At 40.2% G+C, this 16,923-nt stretch overlaps 1 protein-coding gene across 9 annotated transcripts in view; it reads left to right on the top strand.

Annotated features, from left to right (window-relative positions):
* Positions 1–11,895, top strand: part of fcho2 (FCH and mu domain containing endocytic adaptor 2) — a 46,591-nt gene extending 34,696 nt beyond the window's left edge. For 3 of the 9 annotated variants that reach the window (XM_051938229.1, XM_051938225.1, XM_051938226.1), the window contains 12 exons: positions 409–918; positions 1,326–1,441; positions 1,532–1,661; positions 1,811–1,894; positions 2,187–2,246; positions 2,778–2,889; positions 4,600–4,755; positions 5,513–5,645; positions 7,233–7,432; positions 8,137–8,201; positions 8,932–9,096; positions 9,182–11,895. In XM_051938229.1, coding sequence (XP_051794189.1) covers positions 409–918; positions 1,326–1,441; positions 1,532–1,661; positions 1,811–1,894; positions 2,187–2,246; positions 2,778–2,889; positions 4,600–4,755; positions 5,513–5,645; positions 7,233–7,432; positions 8,137–8,201; positions 8,932–9,096; positions 9,182–9,204 — 1,754 coding nt within the window. In that variant the 3' untranslated portion in view covers positions 9,205–11,895. The remainder of the gene's footprint in view (positions 1–408; positions 919–1,325; positions 1,442–1,531; positions 1,662–1,810; positions 1,895–2,186; positions 2,247–2,777; positions 2,890–4,599; positions 4,756–5,512; positions 5,646–7,232; positions 7,433–8,136; positions 8,202–8,931; positions 9,097–9,181) is intronic. The other 6 variants (XM_051938231.1, XM_051938232.1, XM_051938228.1 and 3 more) reach the window with 5 other exon arrangements.
* The last annotated feature ends 5,028 nt before the right edge of the window (positions 11,896–16,923 follow it).

Genomic DNA, 16,923 nt, shown 5'->3' with positions numbered 1-16,923 from the left:
ATCTCTGCTTGCACTAACTCCTGTCTTAGTAATCAATAATTTTTTTTTATTTTGGACCACAGCGAACTGACTACTTACAGCTCGTATATATCCTAGTATATTCATTCTAATCTGTACTGGAATGGCATTTTTAATGTAGTTAAGATAACTGCTTTTGTGTCTACAGTTTAAGCTTTTATTTTCATATATAACAATGAATATAATTATAAAGTTGCAAGTTTATTTAAACAAATGTAACCTGTCAAATCTTATATTTCAGACTTTCTGAGATGATATGTTACTGTTAACTGTGTAGGGATCAATTCTATTTTTTAGTAGGTACCTCATAAATGTAATTAAGTGTCCTTCTATGCTCTGCTTTGCACTTGTTCTGTTTACTGGCTCTGTTAATCACATTGCCTCCTCCAGCTGAGACGGTGCCACAGCAGGAACCCTCTCCTCCCTTGGCGGAGAGCCAGCAATCCAAAGATGTCTCCTCTTTCTCTTCATCCACGTCCTCTCCCTGGGATTCACCAGAGAACCCTTTCCAAGCACTCAAGCCTGCACCGGCAAGGGCCCAGAGTGCCCCCATCACCCAGCCCACTGAGCCAGTTGACCCCATCAAAAGCCCAGCCACTGCCAGCCCTCCAAAGAGCAGCGACGCCTTCTCCTCCGTGTGCTGGTCTCAGAGCCAGTGGATTGCCTTCAGCGATAATTTCGCTCTGCCTCGCCGTCAGGGGTCTGGGCCTTCTGTGAAGGATCTCCAAAGGCCAGTGTCAGGCTCTGCAAGGGCAAGCCGCTTCCTGTCTGATGACTCTGCTGACACCTACTGTAAAGGGGCGAGTAGCAGAGAGGACAGTAACCTCTGTTTCACTGATGTCTTCTCTGGGACTACAGATAGGGCAATGGCTGCAGCTCCATCAAGCAAAATATTTAATGGTAACAATAATACTGATGCTCGAGACATGTCTCTTGCCTGAGGTTTGCAGCGTTATTTTTGTATTATGTTGTAACTTATGTATGCTTTTATGATTTTGGTGCGTTTATTTTGTTGTTGAGTTGCCAGTTACGTGTATTTGTGAATATTTTCAGTTGGTTTGTCGTCATTTTCTTTTACAAATGCTTATTTCACTCACTGCCTGGTTAGCAACGTGTTTGACTTTGTTTCTGGAATGTGTTTTGCTTGGTTTTCTTTCGTGACTTTCTGCATTTAATGTTTTGCTTTTATGGTTGTTAAACTGATGCATGAGGGTTTTACATCTAATTGAATGAGGCCTAAAACATTTCTACCTAATTTCCACACTGTTGAGCTAATCACTAACCAGAAAAACCTCCATGTGTTTTAGTGCCAGCACCAAACCGACCTACCACCCCTCTGGCAGCCGGAGCCCTGGTGCCCCCACCACGACCCTCCTCCAGGCCCAAACTCCCCACTGGGAAGCTCACAGGAATCAATGAAATTGTAATTAAGCCGTCCATATTTGTACTTTATTTGTGCAACACTGCATCGATTGCTCCTAAAAGTCCATTCTGATATTCTATTCTTAATTAGGTACGACCGTTCAGCCCACCCAAAACATCCAGTGCCAGCCCTCCTCCTACTGCGCCACTCGCCCGGGCCGAGAGCTCCTCCTCCTTGTCCTCGAACGCCTCACTCAGTGCCGGCAACACCCCCACTGTTGGTAGGAACACTTTAAAGAACCTCTGATTTCTCAAACTGTTTTCTTCCTCCTCACCAACCGGTCACATACGTTTGTTTCTGCACCACAACTTGCTGTTGTCTCCACTTTCCTCCCCCCTTGCTTCCCTTCCTTCACTCCTCTCCCTACAGGAGCTGAGCACACCTTTACTCTCCCCCTCTCCTCCCCAGAGCCAGAGCTGCTCTCCCTCTCTCCTTTTTTTCTACTAAGCCAAAGTGAGTCTGCCTTTCCCAACTCGTTTCCCCCCTACGCCCTGCACTTACAGTCATCATCTCTACTCTGCATACATTTCACTGTTGCCAAGAATGTCATCATTAGGCCCTGGTAGTCGTTGTTTATCTCTGTGCAATCACATCAGCCATGTCAGCTTAGGGCTCACCTGCAATCATCATCACAGGTTTAGGAAGTGGCTTGCAACTGTACTCAGCATCATCGCTCCTCACATGTGTGCTCTCTGGGTTTGTGTATCTCCTCCTTTCCTCTTTATGCCGATAATTTGGTGTAAAGAGGATGATGTGTTCATAGCGAAGCTGCCTACCTTTGAGAAGCGGTGTGAAACGCCAGCAGGTACAGTTGAAGTTCATACTAGAGGACTCTTAGCTGAAACTAACACCAGTCTGCGGAATGGGCTGGATGGATGGACAACTGGATATATTGCTTTGCAGTGGTTGCTGTTTTCTGTCTTGTGTGCGCTTCATTTCTCACATTTTCAGCCCGTTTCTCACAGCATCAGCACCTAATATGATAAAGATATGTTTGTTAAAGCAGTAAAGAATGATTTGACTGGTATATGTTTACTTTTGTTATTTTTAACATGCTCTCTAAAGTTGCTCTGACTGTCTAAAAGTACTTGATTTTAACAAAAGCAGCTGTAACCCAAACATCTCAACCAATGGCTCTTACTTCTGTTAAGTGAAAAATAACAGAACATACTGTTTGCAGTGTATGAGTGGCTGACCTCATGTAATGCAGTAATTATATAATGCATCTTTGCATGATCAGACCTTCCTGATTCTGAAGTGAGCTTTGGCCTGTTATCAAAATCTGATCTGCAGCTGAGTCAACAGACCTTTCACTCTGCGCCTTTCTCATTCTCAGGGACGTCTCGCGGTCCCAGCCCTGTGACTCTGGCATCCCAAGATGCTTTGCCCATTGCCGTGGCCTTCACAGAATCGGTTAATGCTTACTTCAAAGGAGCTGATCCCACTAAGTGAGTCTCACATGACCTCCTGCTGCTCAAAGGCCCTGAAATGGACCTGCACGCATACACATTATTGTCCATATTTGAACTTAAACTACAACACATATGACACTGTGGGTTATATTAAGCCTATAGTTTTAGCGTTATCTCCTAGTCACTCTTCATGTGTGGAATGTTTTGCGTTAGTCCGACACCATTCTTTCAAAGTGGATAACCTACATGAGGCAGATTATAGTCTGGGGCAGAGAAAACATACAGCCTTTTATTGGTTAACTGCTGTTAAATTGCTGCTGTGCAAAAGGCTTATTTTTTCAGGGATTAGCAAATGGAACATTTCATAAGCAATGCAGCGGAGACACGGTGTAAGTTTGAGACCCACTGTGGGCCATTACCACCACAGCCTAGACCAGACCTCTACTGAGGGTAGACTCTTCTCACCACTGAACTTGTTCAGAAACTGGATCTACGTTAAACTATTGAAGCATACAGATATATATTACAGACTGGCAAAGGCGGAGAGGAACTGAGCACCTAAAGGTAATGGAATGACTGAACCAGATGTCTGCAACAGCAATATATGCTCTACATGCTAGATCTTTATGTAAAAAGACAATTAGTGGGCTAAAGTAGACCTACAATAAGACCCAAATATGTCAAATGTAGTTTTGCTTTTTAATTGAATAATTGTTGTAGAATTTATAGAATTCTCTCTTGTGGTGTATGTCATTATATTGATTAAAATAGCAGATCTTGCAAAACAAGGCATTTAAAGACGTCTCTATGGGCTCCTTGAGGTTATTATGGACATTTTTAATCTGTTTGCCATGATGGCATTATCAAAAAAAGACTGACAGATGAATTTGTGATGGATATTAAACATTAGTTCACGGTGCTCACAGGTCCAGTTAGTGACTGAGGGCTGTCTGTACCATTATTAGAAACTAAATTTAACACACGTGACTGTCAGCTGTTTCTGTTTCGTTTGTTTTCTTTACCTCTGGAAAGGATTAAATCTGGCAGCTGACATGCAAAAAATAATTACAGCTTCTCCCATTAAAAGCAGTTCCTGAAGACTTCTAACCATTTTTGTCTCACAGGCAAAGCTCTGTTTTTTTTCTTCATCTTCTTGAAGGCTTTGTCTGAATTGCTTGTTTATAGCTTCCTCTCCTTTGTTTTTTGACATCCACGTGGAGCACAGCCTGTACCACCACCTTTTGATGACGCTGCACAGCCTAGCCTCGGCCTTTTTTCTTTTGCTATAAGTTAGTAATTGGAAAGAAGCCTAATTCACTTTTTAAAATTTTCTGCGACATTTCAAACGTTTGCTTCGAAATTGCTAGACAGTTTTATAGAAACAGCCAATGCCATCAAGTTAGCAGCTAACAGCATGACTTGCATATATTCAGTGAATGTAGGGTTTTGTTACCTATCCAATGATGCCTTGCTTTCGTTGGGCCAGCTGACCAATCAGGGCAGACTAGGATTTCTAAGAGGGGGGCCTTAAAGAGACAGGAGCTAAACTAGAGCATTTCAGATGGAAGGTGAGAGGAGGTGCAGCAGCTGTGAACAGGATGAAAAAAATTAAAAGTTTTTGAACAATAAAGCCTATAAAACTATTAAAATGGAACCTAAAATGTATAATTATGAACCCATAAATGAGAATAATATGGGCTCTTTAATTTATCTTAAAATGAATATGGTGACTCTTCCCCTCCACAGGTGCATTGTAAAGATCACAGGAGACATGACGCTGTCGTTCCCGATGGGCATCATCAAGGTGTTCACCACCAACCCCTCTCCAGCCGTCCTCACCTTCAAACTGAAGAACACCAGCAGGTTGGAGCAGATCCTACCCAACCAACAGCTTTTATTCAGGTAAGACATTCAGGGAGGTTAATCGCAAAGCAGCTGGAATACAACCGGGCTGGTGTGCGTCGCAAATGAACAGCTTTAGCAGAGCTGATGACTTGATAACTTGTCAGTCGTGGTTAAGTGAAAGAGGGATTTGGACGCAGTGATACGAGCGAGAATCAAGGAAATGTATTCTGCGTCAGTGAGAGGAAATTCAATTAGTAACCTGACATAAACCTATCATTAAGCTGTCAGGGAAGTATTTTCCACCAGACTTTTTAACAGCCAGGTTCTCAACAGCTCGTGTCTGTGTGAAAAAAAAAAAAAGCACTAAAATACCAAAGAACAAAAAGCTTCATTTAACACTTAGTTCACTTAACACATTATTGTATTTCTCACCTCTTTACTCTCGGTCGAATGTATTTAGTTTGTACTTTACCTCACATGCAGTGCGAGTTTCAGTAAAGCACCGAATTTGTTGGTTCTATTTTAAAACTGCAATTTTGCTAAAACGTAATGCAGAATGACATCTTTTTCTGGTTTCTTTTTTTGAAAGTTTCTCGCTCTGGTTCCTCTCAGTTATCCCAAGACCACATGGCTGGACTAATTGAATCAAATGGAATTCATGATTTAGTAGCTGGTTGGATATAACAGGGTCATTTTTTCCAAGCTATTGGATCTTTACACACAAAGCCAAGAGGAGTGATGAATAATTGAGCCTCTGATTATTCTTTGTGTGCGTGTGTGTATGCATCTTTGTGACTGCTTGTCTTTTGTTCAGTGATCCTTCCCAAAGTGACTCAAATTCCAAGGACTTCTGGTTCAACATGCAAGCGCTGACGTCCTACCTCAGAAAAGCCTCAGATCAGAATCCTTCAGCTTCCTACTATAATGTGGACATCCTAAAATACCAGGTCAGTCAGCCAGCGTCGTGCCTGGAACTTGTGCCAGATTAAATAACCATATTTAAAGAATGTTTTCTAAAAACATACGTCCTGAAGTGCTTGACACTCCAGACAAGTCTGAGAAAGAGGCAAAAGAAAGCATGAAGATGTGGTTCGGGGAGTGAGAAGGGGGGCAGTGCAGAATGCATTTTTAATGTGAAATAAGATGCTTTTGATGCCCGTGCTCCAAAAGTAAGCAGACGTAATGTCACAGTGTTTTCATAGTGTTGCTTGTGATCACGGCCCTTTATTGCATTAGATTCTTATAACATCTCAATAGTTTTTGTGTATTTACTGACCAGACAGCCTCACAATCTCTCAGATTCCAGATAACTAGTTTATGATAGCTGTCTTGAGGGTTGAATTTACTGCTGTAAAGTCTTGTGATGGTTGGATCACAGTAATAAAACCCAGTGCTAAAATCACACAGCCTGACAGAACGCAAAGATACCTGAGGACATCTTTAATCTCCGTTTATTGGCATTTAATTGATATTGTGTGTTCTTCCATAAAAGAAAAAATACGGTCAAAGCTTTATCTTTCAAGTCCAACCTGTGTTTAATTACAGTTTCATGTGTTTACATGATTGTGCGCATGTCTCGAGGTGAGTAGGACTCGTCAGAAGAGCAGGTTGGGATCTAATATTTCAGTGATTATACGACATTTAATCAGTCTGTACTGTATGTGCAAGGCAATTAGTTTAAGATTGGAATATAAAATGGATCATGTGTTTTTAAAAAGCATATAATGCTTTTAGGAATTTTCCTTTTCCTTTAGTTTGTTATATAGCTATGTTTTGTGCTTGTAAAATGTCTGTGTAATGATGAAGCACAAAGTCCACAATAAAGGGAGTTATTCTCCCCGAAGAAGACGGTGTTCTTATCCGACCTGAAACGCCTCATTTGAAGTCCAGTTTTTTTTTCGTTACTTGTTTATGTCACCATGTAGCGCAATTGCACAACACTTGTCTACTGCCCATTGTGGCCCTCAAACTAAGAGTAAGCAACCTGGAGACGCTGTAGCCTCAGAGCAGTCAGGAGTTCTATATCTCGGTCAGGGACTCTCCAACTGTTTGGCCTCACTACGTTAAGGATAGCGCTTCGGCCCTCCAGCTGGTCCACAAACCACTAAGAGCCCATCCTGCCACCACATTATCCGGCACCACATTTTTGGAGTTTTTCTTACAAAAAATACAGGTTTCAGTTTACATCAGGTGCATTAAGAATTTTTCAAAATGCTTAAACATTTATATAAGCTCATAGAGGTGTAGAACAAACACACTATGAATCTGTCAAGTCAACTCGACAAACAACATTTTGATTAATGAGAGAAGAATTAGTCTTCTGGCTTAGACCTTGCAGGAAGCTCTGGAGTAACATGAGCTTTACTTGCATTTGCCATTTCAGTCTAAACTGTAACGGTTCATTAGATCTTCTAAGTGGACTCAGACTGCTGTGTCATGTTTAAAGCATGATTACTATGGTATCACTGCTAAAAAGCCATAGCAGCTTTGTTCAGATGTAGGGTTGGACGCTTATGCTGTCCTGTTGTGTTCAGGTGCTGTCTGACGGGATCCATTCCACTCCTCTCAACCTGGCTGTATATTGGAAGTGTACAGAGAGCACAACAGACCTCCGGGTAGACTACCGCTACAACCCAGAGTCCATGGACACCCCTGGTCCACTCGCCAACGTACAGATCTTAGTGCCTGTTGATGGAGGAGTCACCAACAAGCAGTCTCTGCCCACCTCCATATGGTGAGAAAACCAGAGCGAATAGTGTCTCCACAGCACTGTGTTAGTGGCTGCACCCATTATCATCCAGCTCTAAAGGAAAAACACTCTGGCTTATTTGTATTTCTTAAAACCTGTCAGAACTGTCTAAATCAGCACTAATCCCAGGATGCAGTGATGGTCGTCTTGAGGGGAATCTTGTTCTGGTGGAACATACTTAGAAAATGAAACTTATGAAGAATGGTGAAGACCTGAAAGATCTTCTTTCAGGTTTTCACCATTCTTGAGCCTCTCCGCGACTCTGTGGACGGTCATCCAGCTGATGTTCAGCTGCTTGGCTCTGTCAGACTTGCTGTGGCCAGCATGAAGGAGAGCAGATATCTCAACTCTTTTGACTTCCATCTTGATACAACTTCACCGGAGAACAAATTTGTATTAATGACACCTGCCTATTAGGTAGAACCTTCAGTTTGTTTAATGGAATTTTTCACTCCGACATGTAAACGTCTCTAAAGATCATGAAACCGAGTGTAACAGAACTTTTGCAAAGCCCGGTATGCAGCTAGAGGCAGACTCATACCCACAGTCTACATCCAGTGAGTCAGAGCAGGTGAGATGTGGTGCCTGTGCATGAATAGAGGCACAACAAGTGTGAAGCAGTAAGAACATTTCTCTCTTATTTATATGTTCTAATAGCTGAAGGTGTTTTTTTCATGCATTTATTTTAGGAATTCAGAGCAGAATAAGTGTCTTTGGAAGCTGGGCGACATCTCAGAAAAATCTGAAAACGAAGGTAAGAAATGTTTTTAAGTTTTTTTTTCAAAAAGTGTAAGTTTTTGTAAAATTGGCAGTTGACAGATTGTTATCCTGACTAGCTATTGGATCTGATATTCAGCACTTTTTTCTTTTAGCAGAGAAATTGGTATGTTTTTAACTGAATCCTGATTAAATGACTTAATTAAAAATCGTGCTGCCTGGGCGCCTGTATAGCTCAGCTGGTTGAGCGGGAGACTCATAAACTTACTGCAGCTCTTCCCTCAACTCTTCTCCCAATAAAGACAGAAGTGCCAAAAAGCAACTTTGAAAAAATAAAAATTGTGCTGCTTGGCTCTGATGCAGCCACCTCTCTCTCTCTCTCTTTGTAGTCACAACTTTGCAGTCTTGAACAATTTCCCATAAACAGCACTGATTGGTTGTACCTCAGAAGTAATAGCCAGTCAGCAGTGAGAAGTTCTCTGCTGATATATTTGTAAATCTGAAAAGCCCAAATATATTTACTTCAAACATCAATCTATTAAGGTAGCCATAAAGTGAAAGTTTTCCATCGGAATTTGATGACGTCTAAATATTGGAATCTAGAACTTTCCTTTTTAAAATTTTTATTAGATCTTTGTATATTAGTTCCAAATGTAATTTCTTGGTCTCCTGGTATCGGCACTGAAAAAAAAAACATCAGCCGAACCCTGTTCAGAATCCTGGATCAGTTTCTGGGAAGTGAGTGTATTTGTTTTGTTTGACCCCAGGCGCTGGGTCTCTGAGGGCCAAGTTTGAGCTGTCAAATGGTCCATCAAACCCCTCCACTCTGGCAGTGCAGTTTATGAATGAGGGCAGCACCCTGTCAGGAGTGGACATGGAGCTGCAGGGGACTGGATACAGACTTTCTCTCAACAAAAAGAGATTTGCCACAGGTATGTCCACTCTACCCTCCGTACATGCCTGATACAGATACATTGAATGCAGCAACAACTCACATTGCTTCCTTTGCGTGTTTAGGACGTTATATGGCAGATTGCTGAGGTGACCCCCCACTCTGGTTCTCAAGAAAAAAGAAATCTCGCTGAATATGAAACTTTGTGACTTTGCAAGACCTCCTGAACCTCCGGATCCATCTGAGCACGGTTGTCACACTTCCACCCATGAAGCGAGACTCTATCTCACTACAATAAAACAGCACTGAGTATTGAACACTGTTTAAAGAAAAAAATGAAAGAAAACTAAGACGAGCTTTCAGGAAACCTGTAGATACGAAGTCTAATTATGCTTTCTGTTCAGTTCATTTTTGTATAGTCTGAAACAATTTATGAATTAGCTATAAATCTATATTGTATTTGAAATCATAAAAAAAGGAAAAAAAAAGTGCACTAACAATCTTTCAGATGCTTTTTCCTCTTATATACAATTTCTGAGAGAGCCTATAAGGAATAGAAAACAAAACCCTTTCTGTGTGGATGAGAAGAAGAAGTTTCTCTGCATCTCTCTCTGTCCGAACTGTAAATAATAACACTGAATACTCTGCTTGACCAGCTCTCAAATCAGCTTTGTTTACGGATTTTTGTCTTTTCATCCTCAAGATTTGTCTTTTTTTTTGATTATGTGCAATGAAGGAATGAAGGTAGAATCTGTCTTAAAAAAAAAAAAAAAGTACTCACACATTTGTGGCACAAGCTTGATCTTTAAAACAATATTGAAGTGCTTTGGAAAAAAAATGCAAAAAAAAAATCTGACCTCAGTGCCTCCTCTTATACTGTGGAACAACAGGCAACAAAAGCACGTAAATGTTTTACCCAGATTTGGGTTTTCCAGATTTAAGCTCCATTTCTCTGTGGTAAAAATGCATGGAGTTCTTTGAACAATCACCCCTGAAATGGGGTCTGATCTGTGTGATCTTTTAAAAAAATTGAGCTTTTCGTCCTTGTAAATTCCCCTTTCAGTCATACGTCGTGTTTTTTTGACACATTTTTAAGCCCGTCATTTTTAGTCGTCTTTAAACCTTGCTCAGCAATTTTGACTGTCAAACATTTTGTCAAATGTTAGATTTTTTTTTAAAAACAAAAAAATAAATAAAGGGGCGGTACCCCAAATTTAACTTGCAGCCTTTTTTAAAAACTGGCAGCGTCTTTTTTTAATCATTTAATAACGGAGAAATGTGCCTAAATCTAACTTTTCTCTACTCTTTTTTTGTATACTACAGCACAGTTAAAGAGAATAGCACCAACAATGTGCCAGTTGTGTTTTTTTACTCTTTTATTTGGATATTGAAGGGAAAATATCTCCTCTTTTTAACTCCAACTGTCTTCCAAAAAATGAATTGTTCACCTTCTGTTTGATCAACGAACCCTTTTATAACCGTTTTGTCCTTTTTCTATTCGATACTCATCAGTTGACCCTGATATTGTCGCCCTGCAGTAGACGATGTTAGCGAGCAGTAGCACCACAAGGCCAAATTAATGATTGAAATGCCTTATGACGACTACTCGATACTGAGTAATCCAGTGTTGTTGACTGTGGTTAGATATTGTGACACAGTACTGCCATTGCCCTGTGATAGATTACTAACCTGTCCTGCCTCTCACCCAGTGCATGCTGGGATAAACTTCAGCCTCTTGCAGCTATGAGCAGCACAAGCAGGTGTATAGCAAATGGATGGATGAGTGGAAAATTGCCACGTCTGACTCTTGGTGCTTCATTCTTGTCTTTAACAAATAGAGGGCTGCTGCTTTAGAGGATGTCGTACTTCTTGACCGAGTGCTTCGTCTTTAGTTGGAGATTGTTGCATTGACCTCATCCTCGCAACGATCCCGAAATTAGTTTGTTGTGTTGCAACGTTTGGAGACGTGATAAGTTGCTTGAAAGCTGTGATAGAATTTTGCTGAAACCTTATCGGACAGGAGTTTTGTACACTGTGCATCGTGTGGCCAACTGACCTCTCAGATATGATTTTATAAGTTTGCACATCAGACTTATTTTTAACCGTGTCCTTAGTGCTATAACACATGACTCGTTGTAGGTTTGAACTGGTTTACAAGCGATTTAAACTCATATCGATACTTGATTCGTTAAACGTCTCACTTAAAAACTGTTGGAAATAGGTGGATTATATGTAGTCGTCCGTTTTCAATGTTTATATGACCCTTTTATTACCTGGTTTAAGGCCTAATTTAGGAGCAGATGCTGATCTTAAATGGATTGTGGAAATGTCCAGTTAAGTTTTTTTTTTACAACTTCAATTTTCTATGTGACTCTGGCCTTTAATAAGCCGCATGTTTGAAGGCAGTTGAAATGAGTTTACATAAGGTCCTAAAATTGTAGCACCAGATCTTTGTACGGTCACAAATCAACATGTCGCTCTGTGTTCTTTCTGAATTCATTACATCATTGGTTTTAGTCAGATGAGGCAAATGCATTTTAAACATGAGTACGCAGATTCTGTAATTATATTCAGTATTAGCAAGCTGGTTCTTGCTGTCCCTTCAAAACTTGCTAAATAAATTTCTAAGGCTCCTTTTATGGTCACTTTCCCACTCTTTTTCTTTCTTTATGTGTTGTATTAAACAGAGTTTAAAAAGAGCAACTTTGTGTAAATGATTCTCATACATTTTTACCAATATTTCAGCCACTTTTTGTCTCTATTTTATGATTTCTCATTGTGCCTGTATTAAATGTGTAATATATGAATATATACAAATATATGAAAATGACTACTTTAAGTGTGTCCTGTGTGCTTTCTTTGGGCTTTATTATGGAGATACTAACCCTAGCTCTGTGGTTCAGACTAATAACTGGTGAGAATAACAATCTCTCCAAACCATTGCACTTCTCAGATGAACAGGTTTTTATTCGACTGACATGTCTGAATTGCACTGTTCAAATATTGCCCATACATAGATGTTTGTGCCTTCTTTATAGTATTGTGCAAATAAAATTAAGGTGTGCCAGCATAGATGCTCAGTTCATCAATCAAGCAGGAGTGTGTTAACCATACTGACTTTATCTGCAAGAATATTCCATTGGTTAGACATTTAGTTAATTAATTATGACTCCTAACTCAAAAAGAAAAGAATTAATCCAACGGAGCCTCCAAATCCCAAATATACAGATCATCCAACCTCAGTGTTACATAACAGAGCTAAATATTGTTTTACAAATTGTAACAAATGTTACAATTATTAGATCCTACTCATCATGGCGTCCATGTCCAGAGCAGTGATGGCATGGTACTGCTTAAAGCCATCTTCACCAACTTCAATCTGATTTTGGGGCTTGAAGAAGTCATCCTGATGGACCACACAGCAGTTGAGCAGGTTCTTGATCAGGCGGTTGGTGAGGGTGGTTTTCCCTCCACAACTATTACAAAGAAAAGGGAAAAGTCCAAAATCAATTCCCTCAATAAAGACCAGATCAAAGATGTCCCATGTTGAGTGAACAACTTGGACCTTTCTGTCATCTCTCTCCACAGTACTTTGCCTTGGAGGTTTTCATCACTGACTGGCTGTATATTTGTGTTCAACAGAAGGCTCTTTGAAGCAGTTCAGGTCTAGTATTAATGGTGCAGCTCTTGTTTGACTGATAATACACTATTGTGCTCCTGTCTGATTGATGAACTGAACATGTCTACACAGTCCCACCTTCCTCTGCTCATTTGCATCAGAGTTTAAAGAAGGCATGACATGCCTGATGTGGGTATCAACAATACAGCTGGGGCATGTACATTTAATAGATATTTTAATCTCAATTAAAGGAGTCTCTTGGGTTTTTTCTCTCTCTCTTTTTGCTTTACTGATTTTTTTTTTCCTGACACTAAAGCGCACTCAAACAGGGGCGGATCTAGATTAATTTTAGTGGGGTGGGCACAGGAGGGTACAACAGATATTTTGGGGGGCCACCAAAAAGTTGTAAGAAAAAATGAAAGCTGCTACCAACCTCTCAATTTTACAAAGTACTTTTCATGGAGGGTTTTTTGGGGCTTTTTAACCTAATAGGAAAGCTGTATGTGAACTTTTCATTTTGGACTGTTAACATTAAAATAATGATGGACTTGTTTCCTTGTTTATGTGAACTACAGCATCATTAGCTACAGCCTCTGCCTGTTATGTAAAACTGGTAAGCTCAACGACAGTATCCTGAGGACAATTAAGTGACAAATATTGTGCAAGAACAGCACTATATACAACCCTGTGGATTTCCACTTCTTAGAATGTTCACTGACAATTATCACACCTAAATTAAGAAATAATATTCTGTACTTTTAGCAACTAGTTCTCAGATGTAAACCAGAAACATCATAGGGTTCTGTATACTAATCAGTCTAAATCAAAATGAGTACTACCCAATACACAGTGAACAACAACAATCTGTACCCTTGATCTGTGCTAAAATAATCTGAAATGTTCTGTGCAGTAATGCAATGTAAATTTTAAAATATAATAAAATACAGTAAGTAGAACTCTATATATTTAATAGTACACCTGAGAACAATAATAAACAGTAACAATACTCCATATTCTTAAATCAAATACAATAAACAATAAGCAACACTCTATACATTTAACAATAAACATGAGAACAATAATAAACAGTAGCAATATTCCATATTCTTAAGTCATTTAATAGTTCACAGCTCATCAAACAGCACAGTTTTCTGCATAGAAATCACAAAAAGCTGCTCTCAATAGTCTTTCACAGTGAGCAGATGTTCTTGTTTTGCAGGTCCATGGTCCAGACGGGGGGCGGCAGCGGCGGCGGCGGCGCAGCGACTTCCAATCGCTGGGCCATTTACAATCGTCGATAACAAGCTATCGTTAACGTCGTTACCATCAGTGACAATAAAGCGTTCAAACTTGAAATGAAATCCGCGGATCTGCGGTAAATTCCCATGCCTGAAAAAAAACGGAATTCCACGAATTCGCAGAAAAATCACATCCCTGCTTTTTGCATTCTTCATATGGGATGGAAATAAAGTAACGTTGGTTTAGCACGTCGATCAAAGGCCTGTAGGTGTAAAGCAGGAAGCCTTCCACAATGAGGATGCGAGTCTCCTCCTCCTCCTCCTTGTGGTCGGACTTCGGGACCATCTCTGTGTCCAGGGTGTTATTAACGCCATGAGACTTCTCAGACTTCACCAGGTTCTCCAGCCACGCGTAGATCCTACTCATCATGGCGTCCATGTCCAGAGCAGTGATGACATCGTACTGCTTAAAGCCATCTTCACCAACTTCAATCTGATTTTGGGGCTTGAAGAAGTCATCCTTTTGGACCGCACAGCAGTTGAGCAGGTTCTTGATCAGGCGGTTGGTGAGGGTGGTTTTCCCTCCATCGGTTACGCCGCCGATGCAGATGATGTACTTCATGTTCTCGGATCGGTCAAAGCTCGGAAAAAGGGTCAAAAAAGTCAACAAAAACTGGGTCGGGAGTGATCGGACATGGAAGAAAGCTAAAAAAGAGAAGGTTGCAGCAGGAAACATCAACTACTTGAGTCCTCCATGGCACTTAAGTTTAGTGAGTAAGGTAAGAGCAGAAAGGGAGCTGCCACTCGGATGCAGTTCTTCCACCCAGAGAGGACCTCTTTCTGCTGTCGCTGCTACACATACTGCCCTAGTTGAGGTTTTAGGTGGAATATTCCTTTTAACCAGTGCCTCTGGTCTCTTTGAGAATTTTGGATGGATTACTCGGTTAAACCAACATTTTAGGTGCATGTCCAGGGATTTTTGGTGGAATGTTCCTTTAAGGTGGATGCGTGAGGACTTTGTAGGTGGAATACTTTCTGAAATCAACCTTTTAGGTCAACATTCAAAGATTTAAGGTGGAATATTCCTTTAAACCAACCTAAATTTCATGTTTTGATCATTATCAATTGAGAAACCTCAATCCAGACTCCTCATAATGATGTTTGAGATTTATGCTGCTGTTATTTGTTTAGTCCAGACAAAATGACAGAAATCCACAACTGTAATTTTATTTCAGGACTCGGTTATTAAATGTCAAAACAATCCATGTGACTCTAAAAACTCAACAGCTTTACAAACTCTAAGATTAAACTCTCCACAAGGATCCAAATAAGTTGGACTTCTACATGAGAGCTTTAGTTATTCTTCATCTACTTCCTGAAAAGTTTGGTCAATAAAAAAGACAAACCAATATTTCCAGTTGAACTAAAGACAGACTTTGTGATTTTTCTGCTCACGTGTTGTTGTAAACTTACTCTTTCAAATAAATACCCGCCTAACCCCCTGGAAACCAGTGGTTGTTCTGTTTTTGTGTCACTCCTGGGCAACCCTAGACAGCTGGTTGTAATGTTTTTTGAGCTATACTATACACACCATACTATGACATTTCTACAGTGATGGTTGTATTATGGAACCAGTTTGACATGTTCAGGCGTTCTTTGTGTGAAAACTCAGACATTTCAGCTATCAGAAGGTGGTTTTCAACTTTCTTTGTTAACTTTCTGCTTCAACTTTAAACCAGATTTACTTCACTAAGCCAGCCCTCTGGAATTCCGGTAAGCTGTGTTCCTATTGGCTGTCCATGTGGCTGCTTGTTTTTATCAGGAACACCTGAGCAACTCAGTGTCTTCCTGCTTTATGTCTGCAGTCAAACATTTCCTCTGCTTCTCTTCACTGAACCGGGTTTGGCTCTGTTGCTTTAGTTTGTTCTTTAGGCGTTGGCTTGCAGCTTCCAGCAGTAAAATCATCTTTAATGTGTTTCTTGTTGTGTTTTAGGGCATTGTACCGGATAGTTGTCTTGGTAAATGTGGTTCTTCAGCCAGTTATCACATGGTGCTAATGTGTGCAGTGATTAGTGGATTTGGTACAGCTGAGTTGTCTTTATCTTGGCTGTAGTGAGTCTTTAGAGGTTTAATGTCAGACACATTCTGTATTCTTGTTTGTGAACCAATGTTGGTTGTCCAGAAGGTAAGAGTTCCTGTCCTGATTCTCTCTTTAAAGAGCTTCTCTGGTAGGCTGCAGGAGACTTTAGCGTTTGGGTTGTGCTAGTTTGGTTTTTGTACGGTTTCATTTGGATGACTATCTTGAGGCCCCTCCATGTGGTTTAGTGAGGTTCTCTGTAACAGTTCTACAAAGCAACCTGCAACAGAAGTGACTTGAAGAGTTTTTAGGAAGTTCTGAAGACCAGACTGTAGAGCAGCAAAAACATTTGTCAGCAGTTTGAGCAGGAGAAGGTGAGCTTCAGAGTAGAAATGAGAAGGAAACCTTCTTGACCCATGTGGTGAGATCCTGTACGAAGAGTTTGAGCAGGTTGTGAAGAGTCTGTAGTTCTTTGGTCTGAAAGCACAAGAAGAGTCGACTCATTAAAGGAGAAAACAGGATATATTGTTGGTTCTTCTGTTGCTCTCCAGTTTCCTTAGACTGAATATCAAGTTTCTATTTGAAATGATTTACTGTGTGAGCCCAAGAAGATTTCAATAAACTCCCTCCATCCCCTGGACAACAGATTTTATTACCATGTTAAATCTTTTTTTTATGTTTGAATTTTAATCATAGTTTTAGCAGTTTTTTTCTCTTTGCTTGTGTAGTTTTGTCATCTATGTGAAGGTGCTAAACAAATAAAGTTGAATTGACAAACTGAATAATTGACTAACTCATGACTGTGACAACAGAAGTATTTTTATTGCGACACAAAGATTTGTTTCATTTTTAAGGTTGGGGTTAAAATCTTGACAGAAAAAGAGTAAAGAAATGAACTACATTAAAAAAGCAATTAAATCAAAGGGAAAAAAA

This window comes from Acanthochromis polyacanthus, chromosome 18 (genome assembly GCF_021347895.1).
Source record: "Acanthochromis polyacanthus isolate Apoly-LR-REF ecotype Palm Island chromosome 18, KAUST_Apoly_ChrSc, whole genome shotgun sequence".
NCBI classification, from domain to species: Eukaryota; Metazoa; Chordata; class Actinopteri; family Pomacentridae; genus Acanthochromis; species Acanthochromis polyacanthus.
The sequence above is the reverse complement of the archived record's forward strand: the minus strand, read 5'-3'. Positions and strand labels throughout refer to the sequence as shown.